The sequence below is a fragment of the Poromitra crassiceps genome (assembly GCF_964638095.1).
Source record: "Poromitra crassiceps genome assembly, chromosome: 8".
NCBI lineage: Eukaryota > Metazoa > Chordata > Actinopteri > Beryciformes > Melamphaidae > Poromitra > Poromitra crassiceps.
The window spans coordinates 25,129,123-25,147,473 of NC_139629.1; the positions used below are offsets into that span (position 1 = coordinate 25,129,123).

The following is an 18,351-nucleotide window of genomic DNA, read 5'->3' on the forward strand; positions in this document are numbered from 1 at the left end:
GCTATTATTCTAAAATGTGGAAAATAGTAAAAGGTAAAGAAAAAAATGTGTGCATCCAAACTTTAGACTGTTGTACATCTTGATGGCATTCTCATTCATTGATTTTTGGCTTTACAAAATGGTTGTTTATCGTGAGAAAAAACACACAATAAAGTTTCATTCCAAACGGTTATATATAAGCTCAGAAAAGTTATTTGATGTATTGCTTATTATTTAAAAACAGACGATGACAACAATGATTTTGATAGTAGGAGCCTTTTTAAATATCTGATATTTGGATGTCAGGTATATAATATCTATATCTAAATAGAAATCCCGCACGCTAGGGTGCTTCGTATGCTCTGCGTGCTCGTGCTTCGGGCATGCGCAGTTGTGGGCCGCGTCGTGCAGGAAACCCTTCGCCTTATTATAGTGTAGTAAGATTTTGGAATCAACTCATCAATGTTGATTCAAGTGTTGTAAGCAAGAGGTAAAGAGCACATTGATTCTTAAATCAAACTGGAATTGGTTTTGGTTTTCATGAATAAATCTCTGAATGCACTCATTGCATCGCATGGAGGTTTTGCGAAAATATCTGAAAAGAAAGAATGGTCTGGAATCAGACCCAGGTTCTATTTCCCCTCATTCAACATCATATATTTGTATTCTGAAAGCAAGAATGAATGAGATCCAATGGAAGGCACGAAGAAGTCTGTCACGACAAACAATCTCTCCAGCATGTCATAATACCATTCTTCCTCCAAACATGTCAATCAGAAACAAATATGGATACACTTTGCTCCAATCTCTAAAGTCAGTGGCTTTTCACACAATTCCTTTCATATAGATGAAAAGAAAAGATACATTGAGAGAAAAAAGTCCCCATGAAATGAAATCCTAATAATGTTACTAGCATATCTTTAAGTAAGTATCTTTCATGGTGACATCATTCTGAACCAGGAGGGGTAATAAATAAAAATCAGTTTTTCGGACAATCCCACCCCTCCACACCCCTTGCATCAAATAAAACTGTGTTTCTCTCCCTGACTCATATTCCACACTTTTAGACATGTGAATGATCCCTCCCTGCAGGATGTCCCGCCCCAACGTCCTGTTGGGGCGGGACATGGGACATGTCCCATTGGACATGGGGCATTCAAGTACAGTACGTAAAGGTGCCATTGCATGGGATGTTAAAATATCATGCACTCGTAATATTGTGAGTTTGAATCTTTGATGTGTGTAAACTACCTCTCAATCTCTCTCAATCTAATCATTTCCTCTATTTATTATGCAGAAATGTCTTTCAAATGAACCAAATAATAAACCGAAGTAGGACGAGACAGCGGCTGTGAATGAATGTGCCTACTTCTACTCACTGCATTGATATAGAATGTTGATCCTGGAGATGTCGATATCGGACATTTCTTCCCTCTGTCCGATCTGCACAGAGGAATCTGGAATGGGAGTGATGGTATCTTCTCCATACGATGATGTGAAGGCAGTCCTGAAGTCAAAAATAAACACACAAGAAAACAGACAATAAATGAATACACCAATGAAGAAACTGTCACTGCTTACGGTTGTAGGAGGGTGAAACCTTGTCTCCCAAAGTGTCAAAGAAATGTTTGGGTTTTTCCGTAACAGCTGTACATTTTTGACGTCTCCAGTACGTTGCATTTTCAGTCATAAAAACTATCATGCGAATCGTGACCAAGCTGTTCAGTGGGCGGGAGTACTTGCCTTGACAGACAACTCCTTCAGCCTATCGGCGGCGTCAAATCCAATCCAAGTCAAATCCATTCCAAATCCACACAGAAGAACGACAAAAACGTCTTTTCCGCTGAGAAACTCCGCTGGTGCATAGTCTTGTTCTTGTTTAATTGTTATTATGGCTGTGTTTACTCTACTAACGGTAAAATTACCGCTCATTGCTTCGGGAGACGCCATTACTGTTTTGCCAGTGGTGTCCCTGATTGGTCCGGTTACATGATCAACTACGACGCAGTCCCTGATTGGTCCGGTTACATGATCAACTACGACGCAGTCCCTGATTGGCTAGTTACACTATAATTTCTGGAAATGGTCGTGGGTGGCTGGAAGTCCAGACTAATCCGTGGAGAGAAACAGAATGTGAGGTCATGTGATCAGGATGGTTTTGGTAAAATGGTAAATGGTAAACGGCCTGCATTTATATAGCGCTTTTATCCAAAGCGCTTTACAGTCAGTAGGTAGATTCACCCATTCACACACCGATGACGGCAGGTTACCACGCAGGGTGCTGGCACACCATCAGGAGCAATTTAGGGTTCAGTGTCTTGCCCAAGGACACTTCGACATGCAGCCTGGAGGAGCCGGGAATCGAACCACTGACCTCTTTTATCCAAGGTGATTAGTGACAACCCGCTCTACCTCCTGAGCTACAGGCGCCCCTGGTCTTCTTACCAGGCTACATTTTCAGTATTTGGCTTGATTTCAGGGTCATAAAACAATTGGATATCACTTTCGCAGGACACTGACAATATGAAAAATGAATACTGCTCAATGAAGATCATTGTTAAATATCAGTGCTGTTATATCATATTAAGATGGGTTACCTTCCGTAGTGCATGATGGAGGTGTAGTCATACGGAGTGTCCAGGTTGTTTGTGTTCGCTTTGTTGAACTGCGGGTGTGTTGCTGGAAGAATAAAACATTATATAAGATATTTATATAAGATCCTTGAAGTAAAATAAATGAAAGCAGTGACCGCACGGAACAAAGAATAGCATGCAGCTTGGTAACCTTTCTGTTTAACATCTGGAACATTGGGAAACCACAGGGCTTACATTCACAACTGTACCCCACTAAGAGTAGACATGGCTATACTACAAGACAGGCAGTAGATGCTCAATTCACTCTACCTCTACCAAAAACCACTGCTCTGGAAAGAACGGTAATGTATAGAGCAGTTGCGTATTGGAATAATCTACCTAGTAATATAACGGTGGCAAGTAACACATTTTTGTTTAAAAAAAAGTTAGAACATGCAGTGATGAATAATGTGATAACTTTAGGTCAGTGGTTCCCAACCTTAGGGTTGCGACCCTAAGTGGGGTCGCCTGGAATTTCTTTTTTTCCCCCCTTTTTATTACACCACACAAATTTAATACTAGCGAAGATGATTAGGGTGACTTGTGATTATTTTCTTTTTTTTTTTAGTTCTGAGTTTAAAGTGCTAATCTCTAAGATTTCAGTTTTGTTCTCTTGGGTGAGTGAGTGAGTGAGTGAGTGAGTGAGTGAGTGAAATATGAATGAATCAATGCACAACAGAGGATTATTGTGATGGCGATCTATGGCGATGAGTGGTAATTGCAGGTGAGATCCAAACAGTTGCATTATGTGACATTACTAATGTCACATAATATGACTATATCCTGCAAAGGCTTCCATCAATGGACCATAGCCTCAATCAACATTGTGAGTGACTTATTTTTTATTTAGATGAAAATCTTTGAGATTATAATTTTAAATCAGGATTCTGAGACACTGATGATATTTTCGATGGTGTACCGGAATTTGAATGTCTTGGGTCCCTAGATTTCTGTGATGTCAAAGGAGGGGCACAAGCCAAAAAAGGTTGGGAACCCCTGCTTTAGGTCATTCATTATTGTACACATATGTTGAATTGTATTGGATTGTACTGCATTGTGCTATGTTATATTATATAACACTACACTGTTCTAATTCATAAACTTCTGAAATGTATGATATGTAATAGAGTGAGCCGATTCACTCTCTTTTTGTCTTTGTTGTTATAATTATCAGCAATGTTACTGTATTATGTTTTTATGTTATGTGTTTTGGACCCCAGGAAGAGTAGTCTCACCTTGGTGCAGACTAATGGGGATCCACAATAAAGAATAAACAATAAACGCCTCAACAGAGAAACTCACTCCACTGAAAACCCATGGAAGCTACAGTACCCACAGTGTCCAGCTGGTGCACTGGTGCCCAGGTAGCGCTCACCTTTGGGGACGTTGTCCCAGTTGATGCGGACATACTGGTCCCTGTCGCTGCGCGTGTGCTCGTGGTGGAAGCCCAGAGCGTGGAGCAGCTCGTGCTGGATGATGCCGTGGTCAAGACAGCCGCGCGCAGACAGAGACAGCTGCTGCTTCCCCCCATCTCGTCCAATAGTAGACCAGCACCTACAGTCACCGACACAGTCCAGTCCAGTACAGTACAGTCCAGTACAGTCCAGTCCAGTACAGTCCAGTCCAGTACATTACAGTCCAGTACAGCACAGTACAGTACAGTAAAGTACAGTACAGTACAGTCCAGTACAGTACAGTACATTACAGTACAGTCCAGTCCAGTACAGTACAGTCCAGTACAGTACAGTCCAGTCCAGTCCAGTACAGTCCAGTACATTACAGTCCAGTCCAGTACAGTACAGTCCAGTACATTACAGTCCAGTCCAGTCCAGTACAGTACAGTACAGTCCAGTACAGTACAGTCCAGTCCAGTACAGTACAGTCCAGTACATTACAGTCCAGTCCAGTACAGTCCAGTACAGTACATTACAGTCCAGTACAGCACAGTACAGTACAGTACAGTCCAGTACAGTACAGTACAGTACAGTCCAGTACAGTACAGTACAGTACAGTCCAGTACAGTACAGTACAGTACAGTACAGTACAGTACAGTACATTATTACATGACATTTGCGTCACAGATGATTTTGTCCAAAGTGACTTACAATAAGTACATTTTGTCAACAGTATAGTCAAACTCACTCAGTCTTCATCAGATAGCCTTCTATGAATAAGTAGCATTAGAATCAAAGATTTCTTTCTAATCTTTTAGTAAAAGTAGACAACACATTCTCATTCCAACGGCGTAAATTACCGCCACTTTGCCAGGCAGCTTGTGCATTGAATGTTAACGAGCACGGTGCCCTTGTGCGCAAATATGATAGTATGGCTTTAGTATTTGTGACTAAAAAATCTCAGGTTTTGATCTAAAGCAACCAAATGATATGCATGCAGGTGTGAATCTGACATGATATGCAGGTGTGAATCTGACATGATATGCAGGTGTGAATCTGACATGATATGCAGGTGTGAATCTGACATGATATGCAGGTGTGAATCTGACATGGTATGCAGGTGTGAATCTGACATGATATATCAGGTGTGAATCTGACATGATATATCAGGTGTGAATCTGACATGATATGCAGGTGTGAATCTGACATGATATATCAGGTGTGAATCTGACATGATATGCAGGTGTGAATCTGACATGATATATCAGGTGTGAATCTGACATGATATATCAGGTGTGAATCTGACATGATATGCAGGTGTGAATCTGACATTATATGCAGGTGTGAATCTGACATGATATGCAGGTGTGAATCTGACATGGTATGCAGGTGTGAATCTGACATGATATATCAGGTGTGAATCTGACATGATATGCAGGTGTGAATCTGACATGATATATCAGGTGTGAATCTGACATGATATGCAGGTGTGAATCTGACATGATATGCAGGTGTGAATCTGACATGATATATCAGGTGTGAATCTGACATGATATGCAGGTGTGAATCTGACATGATATGCAGGTGTGAATCTGACATGATATATCAGGTGTGAATCTGACATGATATGCAGGTGTGAATCTGACATGGTATATCAGGTGTGAATCTGACATGATATGCAGGTGTGAATCTGACATGATATATCAGGTGTGAATCTGACATGGTATGCAGGTGTGAATCTGACATGATATATCAGGTGTGAATCTGACATGATATGCAGGTGTGAATCTGACATGATATGCAGGTGTGAATCTGACATGATATATCAGGTGTGAATCTGACATGATATGCACGTGTGAATCTGACATGATATATCAGGTGTGAATCTGACATGATATGCAGGTGTGAATCTGACATGATATGCAGGTGTGAATCTGACATGATATATCAGGTGTGAATCTGACATGGTATGCAGGTGTGAATCTGACATGATATATCAGGTGTGAATCTGACATGATATGCAGGTGTGAATCTGACATGATATATCAGGTGTGAATCTGACATGATATGCAGGTGTGAATCTGATATGATATGCAGGTGTGAATCTGACATGATATATCAGGTGTGAATCTGACATGATATGCAGGTGTGAATCTGATATGATATGCAGGTGTGAATCTGACATGATATGCAGGTGTGAATCTGACATGATATATCAGGTGTGAATCTGACATGATATATCAGGTGTGAATCTGACATGATATGCAGGTGTGAATCTGACATGATATGCAGGTGTGAATCTGACATGATATATCAGGTGTGAATCTGACATGATATATCAGGTGTGAATCTGACATGATATGCAGGTGTGAATCTGATATGATATGCAGGTGTGAATCTGACATGATATATCAGGTGTGAATCTGACATGATATGCAGGTGTGAATCTGATATGATATGCAGGTGTGAATCTGACATGATATGCAGGTGTGAATCTGACATGATATATCAGGTGTGAATCTGACATGATATGCAGGTGTGAATCTGACATGATATGCAGGTGTGAATCTGACATGATATGCAGGTGTGAATCTGACATGATATATCAGGTGTAAATCTCACATGATATGTAGGTGTGAATCTGACATGATATGCAGGTGTGAATCTGACATGATATGCAGGTGTGAATCTGACATGATATATCAGGTGTGAATCTGACATGATATGCACGTGTGAATCTGACATGATATATCAGGTGTGAATCTGACATGATATATCAGGTGTGAATCTGACATGATATATCAGGTGTGAATCTGACATGATATGCAGGTGTGAATCTGACATGATATATCAGGTGTGAATCTGACATGATATGCAGGTGTGAATCTGACATGATATGCAGGTGTGAATCTGACATGATATATCAGGTGTGAATCTGACATGATATATCAGGTGTGAATCTGACATGATATATCAGGTGTGAATCTGACATGATATATCAGGTGTGAATCTGACATGATATGCACGTGTGAATCTGACATGATATATCAGGTGTGAATCTGACATGATATATCAGGTGTGAATCTGACATGATATGCAGGTGTGAATCTGACATGATATATCAGGTGTGAATCTGACATGATGTGAATCTGACATGATATGCAGGTGTGAATCTGACATGATATATCAGGTGTGAATCTGACATGATATATCAGGTGTGAATCTGACATGATATATCAGGTGTGAATCTGACATGATATGCAGGTGTGAATCTGACATGATATGCAGGTGTGAATCTGACATGATATATCAGGTGTGAATCTGACATGATATATCAGGTGTGAATCTGACATGATATATCAGGTGTGAATCTGACATGATATATCAGGTGTGAATCTGACATGATATGCAGGTGTGAATCTGATATGATATGCAGGTGTGAATCTGACATGATATATCAGGTGTGAATCTGACATGATATGCACGTGTGAATCTGACATGATATATCAGGTGTGAATCTGACATGATATGCAGGTGTGAATCTGACATGATATGCAGGTGTGAATCTGACATGATATATCAGGTGTGAATCTGACATGATATGCAGGTGTGAATCTGACATGATATGCAGGTGTGAATCTGACATGATATATCAGGTGTGAATCTGACATGATATGCAGGTGTGAATCTGACATGATATATCAGGTGTGAATCTGACATGATATGCAGGTGTGAATCTGACATGATATGCACGTGTGAATCTGACATGATATATCAGGTGTGAAGCTGACATGATATATCAGGTGTGAATCTGACATGATATGCAGGTGTGAATCTGACATGATATGCAGGTGTGAATCTGACATGATATGCAGGTGTGAAGCTGACATGATATATCAGGTGTGAATCTGACATGATATGCAGGTGTGAATCTGACATGATATGCAGGTGTGAATCTGACATGATATATCAGGTGTGAATCTAACATGATACAGTATATCAGGTGTGAATCTGACATGATATGCAGGTGTGAATCTAACATGATATATCAGGTGTGAATCTGACATGATATGCAGGTGTGAATCTGACATGATATATCAGGTGTGAATCTGACATGATATGCAGGTGTGAATCTGACATGATATGCAGGTGTTAATCTGACATGATATATCAGGTGTGAATCTGACATGATATGCAGGTGTGAATCTGACATGATATATCAGGTGTGAATCTGACATGATATGCAGGTGTGAATCTGACATGATATATCAGGTGTGAATCTGACATGATATGCAGGTGTGAATCTGACATGATATATCAGGTGTGAATCTGACATGATATGCAGGTGTGAATCTGACATGATATGCAGGTGTGAATCTGACATGATATATCAGGTGTGAATCTGACATGATATGCAGGTGTGAATCTGACATGATATATCAGGTGTGAATCTGACATGATATGCAGGTGTGAATCTGACATGATATATCAGGTGTGAATCTGGTGTGAATCTGACATGCACTCACCCAAGTTTACTCTTAATGCTGAGGTAGTCGGACTGGCCACTGCGAGGAACAAAGCGAACGCAGGTCTTCTCTTGGAAAGTCTTCATAGCTTTCTCAACCTGGGCCCTTTCAGAGTCATCTGCAGTGAGAAAGACATGACCACATGACAGCATGCTGAGACTGCTGTTAGACATGATCACATGACAGCATGCTGAAACTGCTGTTAAAACTACAAACTCCTCGCTCACTGGATTGCATTTGTTCATTTTTACTCATACATCATTATTAGGGAGGAATGTACTTTCTGGAAATGAGGAAAAGAAAACAATATAGCCATCTCTGATCACTGTCGACAGTCTTCAACAAAAATAGACTTTTAAGATCATCTAGTTTTGACTGATCTCAAGTGAAATCTCAAGAAAATGAGACACAAGTTTAATGAGAAGCTCAGAACCAACGTGTGACATTTGCGAGAGCAGCAGATACTATATATTTACAGCGTACTGACAACATTAGAGTTTTTGTGTGGACGTTACATTGATGTCATACATCACAAAGCACTTACAGAAGTAATCATCGATGGTGTACGGCACCTCAACCAGTCCGTTAGGGGACTTTTCCCATCTGCAGTAACCTGACATGCACCTCAAGGCATTCCTCTTCCTTGAAGGAGCCACGTCTCCCTCCACCAACATATGGTCCAAGCCTGGAGTCAGAAGATACGCAGACATTAATGTATGAATCTCTGTGACCAAGTCAGCTTTGCTAAGGTCCCAAGTCAGTCTCAAGTCTTAAGGCACAAATCTCAAGTCAAACCCCCAAATTAGTTACCAAGTCAAATTCAAGGCAAATTCATGTCATTAATGTCAAGTCTCAAGTCAAAATGTAGAACACCAAGTCAAGTCAGAACAAGTCAAGCCCTGTATCAATTTAATCTCTTAAAGAAAACGAAATCTAAATATAGGACTTTTCAATCAATTATGGTTTTATTCTCCTTTATTATTATATAAATAAAAGGTAGTGGGTTCTGCAATTTTGGTCACGTTTTGGTGGTGACGTTTTTGGTCATGTTTTTGGTTCACTCAAGCAATTGTGATGTCACTGATGATGTCACTATGACAGTGATGATGTCACAATGTCTATGACATCAGTGATGTCACTACATTCTAGCAATACACTCGAGCTGGGATGTCACTGATGATGTCATAGACATTGTGACATCATCGTCTATGACATAATCAGTAACATCATCATCTATGACATCATCTTTTTGGTTCCACTGGGGCAATTGTGACATCACTGATGATGTCACAATGTCTATGACATCTTCAGTGATGTCACTCGAGCAATTGTAATGTTTTTATAAAAAGGGAGAGGCAACGGCCTCTGTTTCGAGATACCTCGGGATCATCAACTCGAGCTCCTGAGAAAAGGGCTATGACTACTGCTGAGAAAAAGCAGGCTCTGTGGCCAGAGGGCAAACTGCGGACGAGGCCGCGCAGCAGGAGAGTTGCATAATGAGCTACAGGGCCGGCTCACCCACGCAGCAGGTGAGCCTAGGAATCGAGCGTGCGAGATGCCTAGTTGGATAAAAACCTGGCAAGATCATCATGAGTTTGATTTCTGTTTCACCTTCAATAAATTCAATCATTCCATATAAATTCAGAAAACAGAATTTAAAATCTGTTCCGATCTAAAGTAATTTACAGAAACACAAGATGTCAAGTCAAGACTTTAGAAACCTTTTCATGTCATCAAAGTAGGCCTACAAGTCAGAGTTAAGTCCCAAGTCACCAGAACCCAAGTCAAGTCAAGTGAAGTCTTCTCTTCATATCAAGTCAGGTCTCAAGCAGTTCTGATACTTGATACTGGAGTCATTTCCAGCAGGCGAACACAGAGATAATGTAGAGTACAGCGAGCCATTATTAGAAAATAAACCCTGAGGTGAAGTGGAGGGTCTTGAATCACCCAAGAAGTTTATTTTCCAATAATGACCAGCTCACTGTACATTATCCCACTTATTACACGGCTGCGTACTAAAGAAATCAATAACTTGACACAAAATATTGATTTAAAAATTACTTTATTGATTTAAAACATATTTTATTGCGTCCGCTAAAATAAGCAGTCTGCTAGGTTGGCACTGCGTCCATATGCAGCCTTCTTATGCAGTCTCAGGCTTATTATAATTCACGTTAAACTGAACATCTCCATTGACGGTGAAGTTAGACATGGTGAATGGGACGTCTTCTTCTTTTTTGCTCTCATTCATCTGTACTCTTCCTTCTTGCTGGGCTTTTGCATTTGATGTTGTCGCACCTGGAAACAAAGCTAACGTTACTTTTTCGCTAACTAGCGTTACCTTGGATACACACCAGCCGGGAAGATACAACAACAACCAGAAGGCTACCCGAATTCATCTGAGATGTTTCTAATTAATGAAGAGAGAGGCACAGTGTTAATTTCGTTAATGATGACGATGACGAAAACTGTCCGTCGACAACTTTTTTCCCATGACTAAGACTAGATGATGACGAGCTAATAAGCTAAAAATAGACATTTGATAAAAATTTGATAAAAAAAAAAAAAAAGGGTTTCTCACATTTTCTTCCAGTTTGCAGTTTAGATGAATGAGCCTGGCTTCAGGCTAACGGGTGGGTTAATGTGTTGGCCCCCCTTGCTCGCACCACACCCATTTTCTAACTAACAAGTTTCCTGTCAAGTTTCATGACTGCATCTTGCATCGCGCTAACAAAATCTGTCCACGGACAGACAGACAGACAGACAGACAGACAGACAGACAGACAGACAGACAGACAGACAGACAGACAGGCAGACAGACAGACAGACATACAGACAGACATACAGACAGACAGACAGACAGACATACAGACAGACAGACAGACATACAGACATACAGGCAGGAAGGCAGACAGACAGTCAATGTGGTAGTACCTGCTATTGTCTCCAGGACCACATCTTGCACCCCCCCCCCCCCCCACACACACACACACACACACACACACTCACAAGGTGAAAACACTAGCCACACGCTGTCGCAGCTGGTAGGCCTAAGTAACCTCATGATTTTAAGAGTCACAAATAAATGATTCTGACCTTTATTTGCCTCCAGAAGTCTTGAAGTCAAGTCTTGATGGTGCGGTTCCTCTGCCTCGACACCTGAAAACAGAAAGCTCAGTTACCTACAGTGATATGGAGGCCAAAACTGTGTAACAGACTCAGTAAGCAGTAATATGGAGGCCACACTAAGCAGTTGTAAAGAGAGAAATCAATGATTATTTCCAGTCTCACCTTCTTCACGTTGTTGCACCTGCAGAGAGACAAAGCCAGCATGAGTCATGAAATCAACTTGTTTTTTTAACCTAACCCTATTAAACTATTGATTTCCTGTCTGGTCTTATCAAACTATTGATTTCATGTCTGCTCTTATCAATGGATGTTTGTCTCTTCGTCTGTAAAAAAAAAAAGTTCAAATGCAAATGAGCCATGTGTTGCAATTCGATTATTTTTTATTATAAATTTTATTATAATTGACATTGCTCTTTGTGGGCTGATGCAGTTCACTGACTCCACTCAAAACTCATTCCAGAAGAAAAAAGAACAAACAAAATGCACGAGTGTTAGTCTGAACATGATCCTTGCTTTTCTTAGCTCAGACAAATTTATTTTATTTAGGGAGATACATTATCATCCCTCATTAATATAATATTATCATCCCTCAGTAATATAATATTATCATCCCTCAGTCATGTTTAGAGCCATTCTCTTCAAATGGAAAATACTGGCTGTTTCAACTCAAAACTCTAGTTGCAATATGATCGTGAAATGTGGATGTTTGTTTCAGGCAAATCCTGAATGACTATTTTGCTTATTTTAAGAAAAGATTATTTTAACACTAAATACAAGGCTAGAGCAGTTATTTAAGATGATATTCTTCACAGTGCGATGGCATACGTCTTACCATGTCTTGTGCTGCAGAAAGCACCAGCACCAGGGCCAGGATAGCAGAGAAGAGACTGAGCTTCATTTTCGACGGGTCAGTGTCAAGTCAAGTCAGGTCAGTGCTCCTTTGGGTGGAGGATGTGTGTCAGTGACTAAGGTCCCAGTCTTGCTTTTATACAGCCACAAAGGGCAGAACCACTGTTGTAAATACACTTTTAAGTCAATAGCTTGACCCCTTAAACAAAGTTTTTAAGCTCCAGGAGGAACCTCGCCCAAACTTTTCAGGTGGCGATCAGACTGGAGGCTTTGCATACTAAGAGATAAATGCTCCATGTGAGGCGCATTGCTCTTAAATGATAGAAGACTTGATTAATAGAAAACTGCTAAATGCGTCAGAGCCGAGCTCTGGACAAGCTGCTGTTTTACAAGTCATTTGATTGACACGATATTATTACACATTTTTAAAAGCCCTAATCCATTGTAAACACATACAGACCCACCCAAACAGTACATACTGTATCCAGGGCCAGATTAATAGTACCATGGGCCCCTGGGGCTATTCATTTTCTAAGCTATTCATTTAGCCTTTTAGTCATAAAGATTATATCTTCCAGACTGAAATGTTATAACAGAAGTGGAGTATTGGCCAGAATTACATGAACATTTGGACACTTATTCAGCGGGTATTTTGCATGTTGGTCAAGTGTCTTTCCTTTACAAATTGGCTATGGAGTAGATTGTATCATTTGGTGTGGGCGTGTATGTGCCAACACCTTGCTCCAGCTTGCTGGCGGCAGCACGGAGTGTACTGGAGGTGGAGGCGGAGTCTATGGACGGTGTCCCGGGACGACTGCCAGTCCTGGAGCTGCCGCTGGAGCCACGCCCCCTCCACGCTTCGGAGGCGTGCGCTTCTTCTGAAAGAGAAGAGAAACAAAGACGAGTTAGCTGGGGGGGCGGGGGCGAGTGAAAGGCACAACACGTGAACGAGACAGAATTCAGAAAATTAGAGATCATGAGATTACTGTGACACAAGTACATTAGCGATGTCTTATTTTCAGCACATGCAACAGCCAATGAAGATCAATTTGTTACATATTGATTAAGACGAGCCCAAAACAGACTCTTTCAGGGCCGCTGGAAGTAAATTTGAGCAGGGGGTGCTGGGAGGAAGGGACTCTCGGTGGGGCCCGCAAGGGCCCCGCCGAAAAAAGAATTGGACGGTTTTTTTTTTACATTTTTTTGCCATATTTAGAGGAATATGTCATTTTAAATTAACATTAGGATACTGTTGTGATGTCATTATTCAGTATTTTCTCCTTTTCTCACTCATTCAGAGCAAAGAGGGAGATATATAGCATGATGATAATGCTCTATATCTCCCTATTTGCTCTGAATACACCAGTTAACATGACACAGACTTAACATGATAGAAATATTATCAGCAAACTTAATGACTAGACTAGACTAATTATTCTGATCTGAATGGCATATATCAAGAAACATTGACTCCTCTCTCTTTGGAGGTGCATTTTTGAGTAGGCTATTAAAATAGCATGTCAAGTTCACATTTCTTTATTACCAGATTAAACAATTCGTATTGGTTGTTGGTTGGTTCAACAGAGCATGCGCGCTTCTTCTTCTTCTCTAGCCTACAAGCATGTAACTTCCTTGATTGTTATTGTTGATAATTCTATTTAAATAGGCTACATTTCCATTTCCCGAAACATTCTTAAACAAGAAAGGAACATAGTGCACTGCAAAATATTTTTAATTATATTTGTAGAAAAAAAAAATTGGGAAAAATCTAGGGGGTGCTGCAGCACCTGCAGCACCCCTACTTCCCGCGGCCCTGGACTCTTTTAGCTCCTCTGAAGGATGGGAGTTATCCATGTGGTCACTGTGCCCAGTGTCACAACACATGGAGGACTCCGGTTTTTAGACATCCCATATCAGGCAAAAGCGTCCCTGTCAAGGGTTTTATCACATGTAGTACAGAAGCGTCCCTGTCAAGGGTTTTATCATTACATTACATTACATTACATTACGTCATTTGGCAGACGCTTTTATCCAAAGCGACTTACAATAACACATTTTTTGTCAGCAATAGAACAATCAACTATGGAGCACAGTCTGTGACAACTACAACTTCTGAAGGAACAGTGGTACAAGTTTAGGTTAGTGGTACAAGGTTGGTTAGTTTTTTTTTTTTTTTTTTTTTTTTTTTAATATAAGGAAAGAGAGAGACGAAGTTAGATCAAGGAGGGCCCAGATGGAGCCTGAAAAGGTGTGTCTTTAGTCTTTTCCGAAAGATCGGCAGTGATTCAGCAGTCCTGACCGAAGGTGGAAGCTCGTTCCACCATTGAGGTGCCAGGGACGAGAAGAGTCGAGATCGGGATGAGCGACTTTTGAGCCCCCGTAGCGAAGGAGGGGCGAGGCGACCTGCACTGGTGGAGGAGCGAAGGTGTAGTACAGAAGCGTCCCTGTCAAGGGTTTTATCACATGTAGTACAGAACATGTCATCTATCTATTAAAATGTCCATGTGATCAAATGTATGTAGGTAAAACAACACGTATGCTGAAACAAAGGATTAGTGAACACAAGAGCTCCATCAAGACGAAATGATATGAATTATCCTGTAGCTCGTCACTTTGATTTGTTTTCTCATCCTATTTCTTCTTTACGTTTCCAGGGCATTGAACATGTTGAACTGCCAAGAGGGGGAGATTTAGATAGGAGATTATGCCAAAGAGAGCTTTTCTGGATTGATACTTTAAATGCTTTAGAACCCACTGGTCTTAATGCAGATTTTGATATGAGTGTTATGCTGTAGATCAGGATGTTCTCTGTTCTTGTCTGTTTGCTCTTCTTTTCTTGTTTGTGTAGAGCAGGAGGTCTATGACATTATGACGGCTCCAGCCTGAAACCCCCCCACAGCTCCCTGCTCTATTTCTGATCTATGTTTGATCTTTGATACAAATTTGAAGGTATTTTTTATACCTGTGATATTTTTTGTGGCACTTTACTGTAATATGCTTTGTGATTGTTTTTCTGATTTTCTGTATTCCCTGTGTCACACTTCTTTTTCAGTTAGTTTGGTAGGTCCTCACAGCCTACACCTGGAAAACTACAATCCCCAGAAGGTGTTGCTTCTAGCTGAGTGTGCACAGGTGTTCTGCATACTGCTGATGATTAGAGCAGGAGTGACATGTTCTTAGCCTGCCTGTCATTGGCTGAGTTTCCCAACAAAGAAGCTTCTTAAGAGTTAAGAAGCTTCTTAAGGAGTTAAGAAGCTTCTTAAGGAGTTAAGAAGGCTCCAAAGAAGTGTTTCCCAAACGCCTTCTTAACAGTCGAGAAAAATAAAAAAAATAGAAGGCTCTTAAGAAGCATCTTAACTGGAGCGGCTCACTTGATGGCACTCTGAGCCCAGCAGTGGGCCACGACTCAGTGGTTGAGAAACACTGTTAACACCTAATCATGGTCATGTTAAACTTTATTAAACATTATTTATTTCAGACATGGACTGCAGTTCAAATTGCTTTATATACACAGCATACAACAAAACAGAGAAACACTACAGAATTTAAGCGACCTTGGGTTCTGTGAAAGGTGCTATATAAATCCACAACATTATAAAAGGAATCCATTCTGATTAGAGAAATATAGCCTACGGTAAAACATTTAAAACACAAGTAACCATACATACAGGGGAGATTTTCAAGTGTTCCCCAATTTTAAACACTAAAGGGTGCATGAAAGAAAGGGAAAAAGGGAAAAACACAAGAGGAACAGTGGACACAAGTATCTCCTTTTGCCTGACGCGGCTGGATCTGCCAGTGTTTTGTCATTAAGAAGGTGTTAAGAAGGCTCCAGACCCTTCTTACAAAACCTTCTTAACGAAAGATCATCTTAGCGCTAAGAAGCTTTTGGGAAACGCAGCCTTCTTAACGGAGGATAATTGGAAGATAATTTTAGGCTAAGAAGCAATCGGGAAACGCGTTGGCTTCGTTGGCTTCTTACGGGAGCCTTAAGAAGGGTCAAAGAAGCTTCTTAGCGCTAAGAAGCTTTTGGGAAACGCATGCCTTCGTAAAGAAGCAATTGGGAAACGCGTTTGCTTCTTAAGGGGGCCTTAAGAAGGGTTGAATTAGCTTCTTAGCGCAAAGAAGCTTTTGGGAAACCCAGCCATTGTTTGTTCTGTATGCTCTGATGAAGGTCTTGCTGACCGAAAGCTCACAATAAATGTGAATTTTAGTGCAAATCTAAGTGTGCAGAAAGTCCTTCTTTCATTGTGGATTCTGCAGTTGTTTTTCCAGCACCTTAACCAAGACGTTGCCGGGTTGAGCGGTGGTCCTCCCTCAGGAGGGTTGAGCGGTGGTCCTCCCTCAGGAGGGTTGAGCGGTGGTCCTCCCTCAGGAGTATGAACCCTAACATACATGTCTTTGATGGTGGGAGGAAACCGGAGCACCCAGAGAAAACCCACACAAACACGGGAAAAACATGCAAACTCCACACAGAAAGGACCTGGGACGGACCGGGATTTGAACCCGGGACCTTCTTGCTGTGAGGCAACAGTGCTAACCACTGAGCCACCGTGCCGTCAAATTAAAGTGCTTCTGTGAGACGAGTTCAGAGTGACAACGTGTCGTACCTTTAGAACCAGCTTCCTCTGTCTGTTGAGGTTTTTGTCTATTCTCTTTGGTTTTATTGTTTTTCTACCGTATTGTTTTGATTGTTGTTGTGTATAATTGTATTTCTGTTGTAAAGAGTATTGAAACACTTTGGTGTGATTTTGCACTTTAAATAAAATCTGATTTGATTGGAAAGAAGTTTGATTATCACATGACAGGACAATTTATTTTCCTTTGTTTGAAGGAAAACACGATTTGTCGGCTGAAATACAGTGACTAAGATGTAGATTTGTTTGTAATAGTTATTTAGGTTTTAAACAGTGCTCACTTTCTAAAACGTGCCCAGTAAAATCCAATGTTTCTTTAGTTTAGCTGCATGGTTCATTATAAACTGTGGGTGATAACCTCAAATGGACCCAATTTCAACTTTTGATAGTTCCCATGAGCAAAACTAAACTGTCTCAAGCTAAAGAAATGTGAGACCCTGGGTGTGTGTTATGTACTGTTTGGGTGGGTCTGTATGTGTTTACAATGGATTAGGGCTTTTAAAAATGTGTAATAATATTGTGTCAATCAAATGACTTGTAAAACAGCAGCTTGTCCAGAGCTCGGCTCTGACGCATTTAGCAGTTTTCTATTAATCAAGTCTTCTATCATTTAAGAGCAATGCGCCTCACATGGAGCATTTATCTCTTAGTATGCAAAGCCTCCAGTCTGATCGCCACCTGAAAAGTTTGGGCGAGGTTCCTCCTGGAGCTTAAAAACTTTGTTTAAGGGGTCAAGCTATTGACTTAAAAGTGTATTTACAACAGTGGTTCTGCCCTTTGTGGCTGTATAAAAGCAAGACTGGGACCTTAGTCACTGACACACATCCTCCACCCAAAGGAGCACTGACCTGACTTGACTTGACACTGACCTGTCGAAAATGAAGCTCAGTCTCTTCTCTGCTATCCTGGCCCTGGTGCTGGTGCTTTCTGCAGCACAAGACATGGTAAGACGTATGCCATCGCACTGTGAAGGATATCATCTTAAATAACTGCTCTAGCCTTGTATTTAGTGTTAAAATCATATTTTCTTAAAATAAGCGAAATAGTTATGCAGAATATTTCACGATCATATTGCAACTAGAGTTTTGAGTTGAAACAGGCAGTATTTTCCATTTGAAGAGAATGGCTCTAAACATGACTGAGGGATGATAATATTATATTACTGAGGGATGATAATGTATCTCCCTAAATAAAATAAATTTGT

General features: G+C 40.7%; 1 protein-coding gene across 1 annotated transcript in view; it reads right to left on the reverse strand.

Annotated features, from left to right (window-relative positions):
• LOC310780584 (hatching enzyme 1.2-like) overlaps positions 1-18,090 on the reverse strand; it is a gene marked incomplete at both ends in the record, with an annotated part of 20,256 nt that extends 2,166 nt beyond the window's left edge. Inside the window, 8 exons of the mRNA XM_083641127.1 lie at positions 1,359-1,486; positions 2,577-2,658; positions 3,988-4,166; positions 8,533-8,650; positions 9,077-9,217; positions 13,248-13,388; positions 14,313-14,371; positions 18,017-18,090. Coding sequence (XP_083497253.1) covers positions 1,359-1,486; positions 2,577-2,658; positions 3,988-4,166; positions 8,533-8,650; positions 9,077-9,217; positions 13,248-13,388; positions 14,313-14,371; positions 18,017-18,090 — 922 coding nt within the window. The remainder of the gene's footprint in view (positions 1-1,358; positions 1,487-2,576; positions 2,659-3,987; positions 4,167-8,532; positions 8,651-9,076; positions 9,218-13,247; positions 13,389-14,312; positions 14,372-18,016) is intronic.
• Between the last annotated feature and the right edge of the window lie 261 nt (positions 18,091-18,351).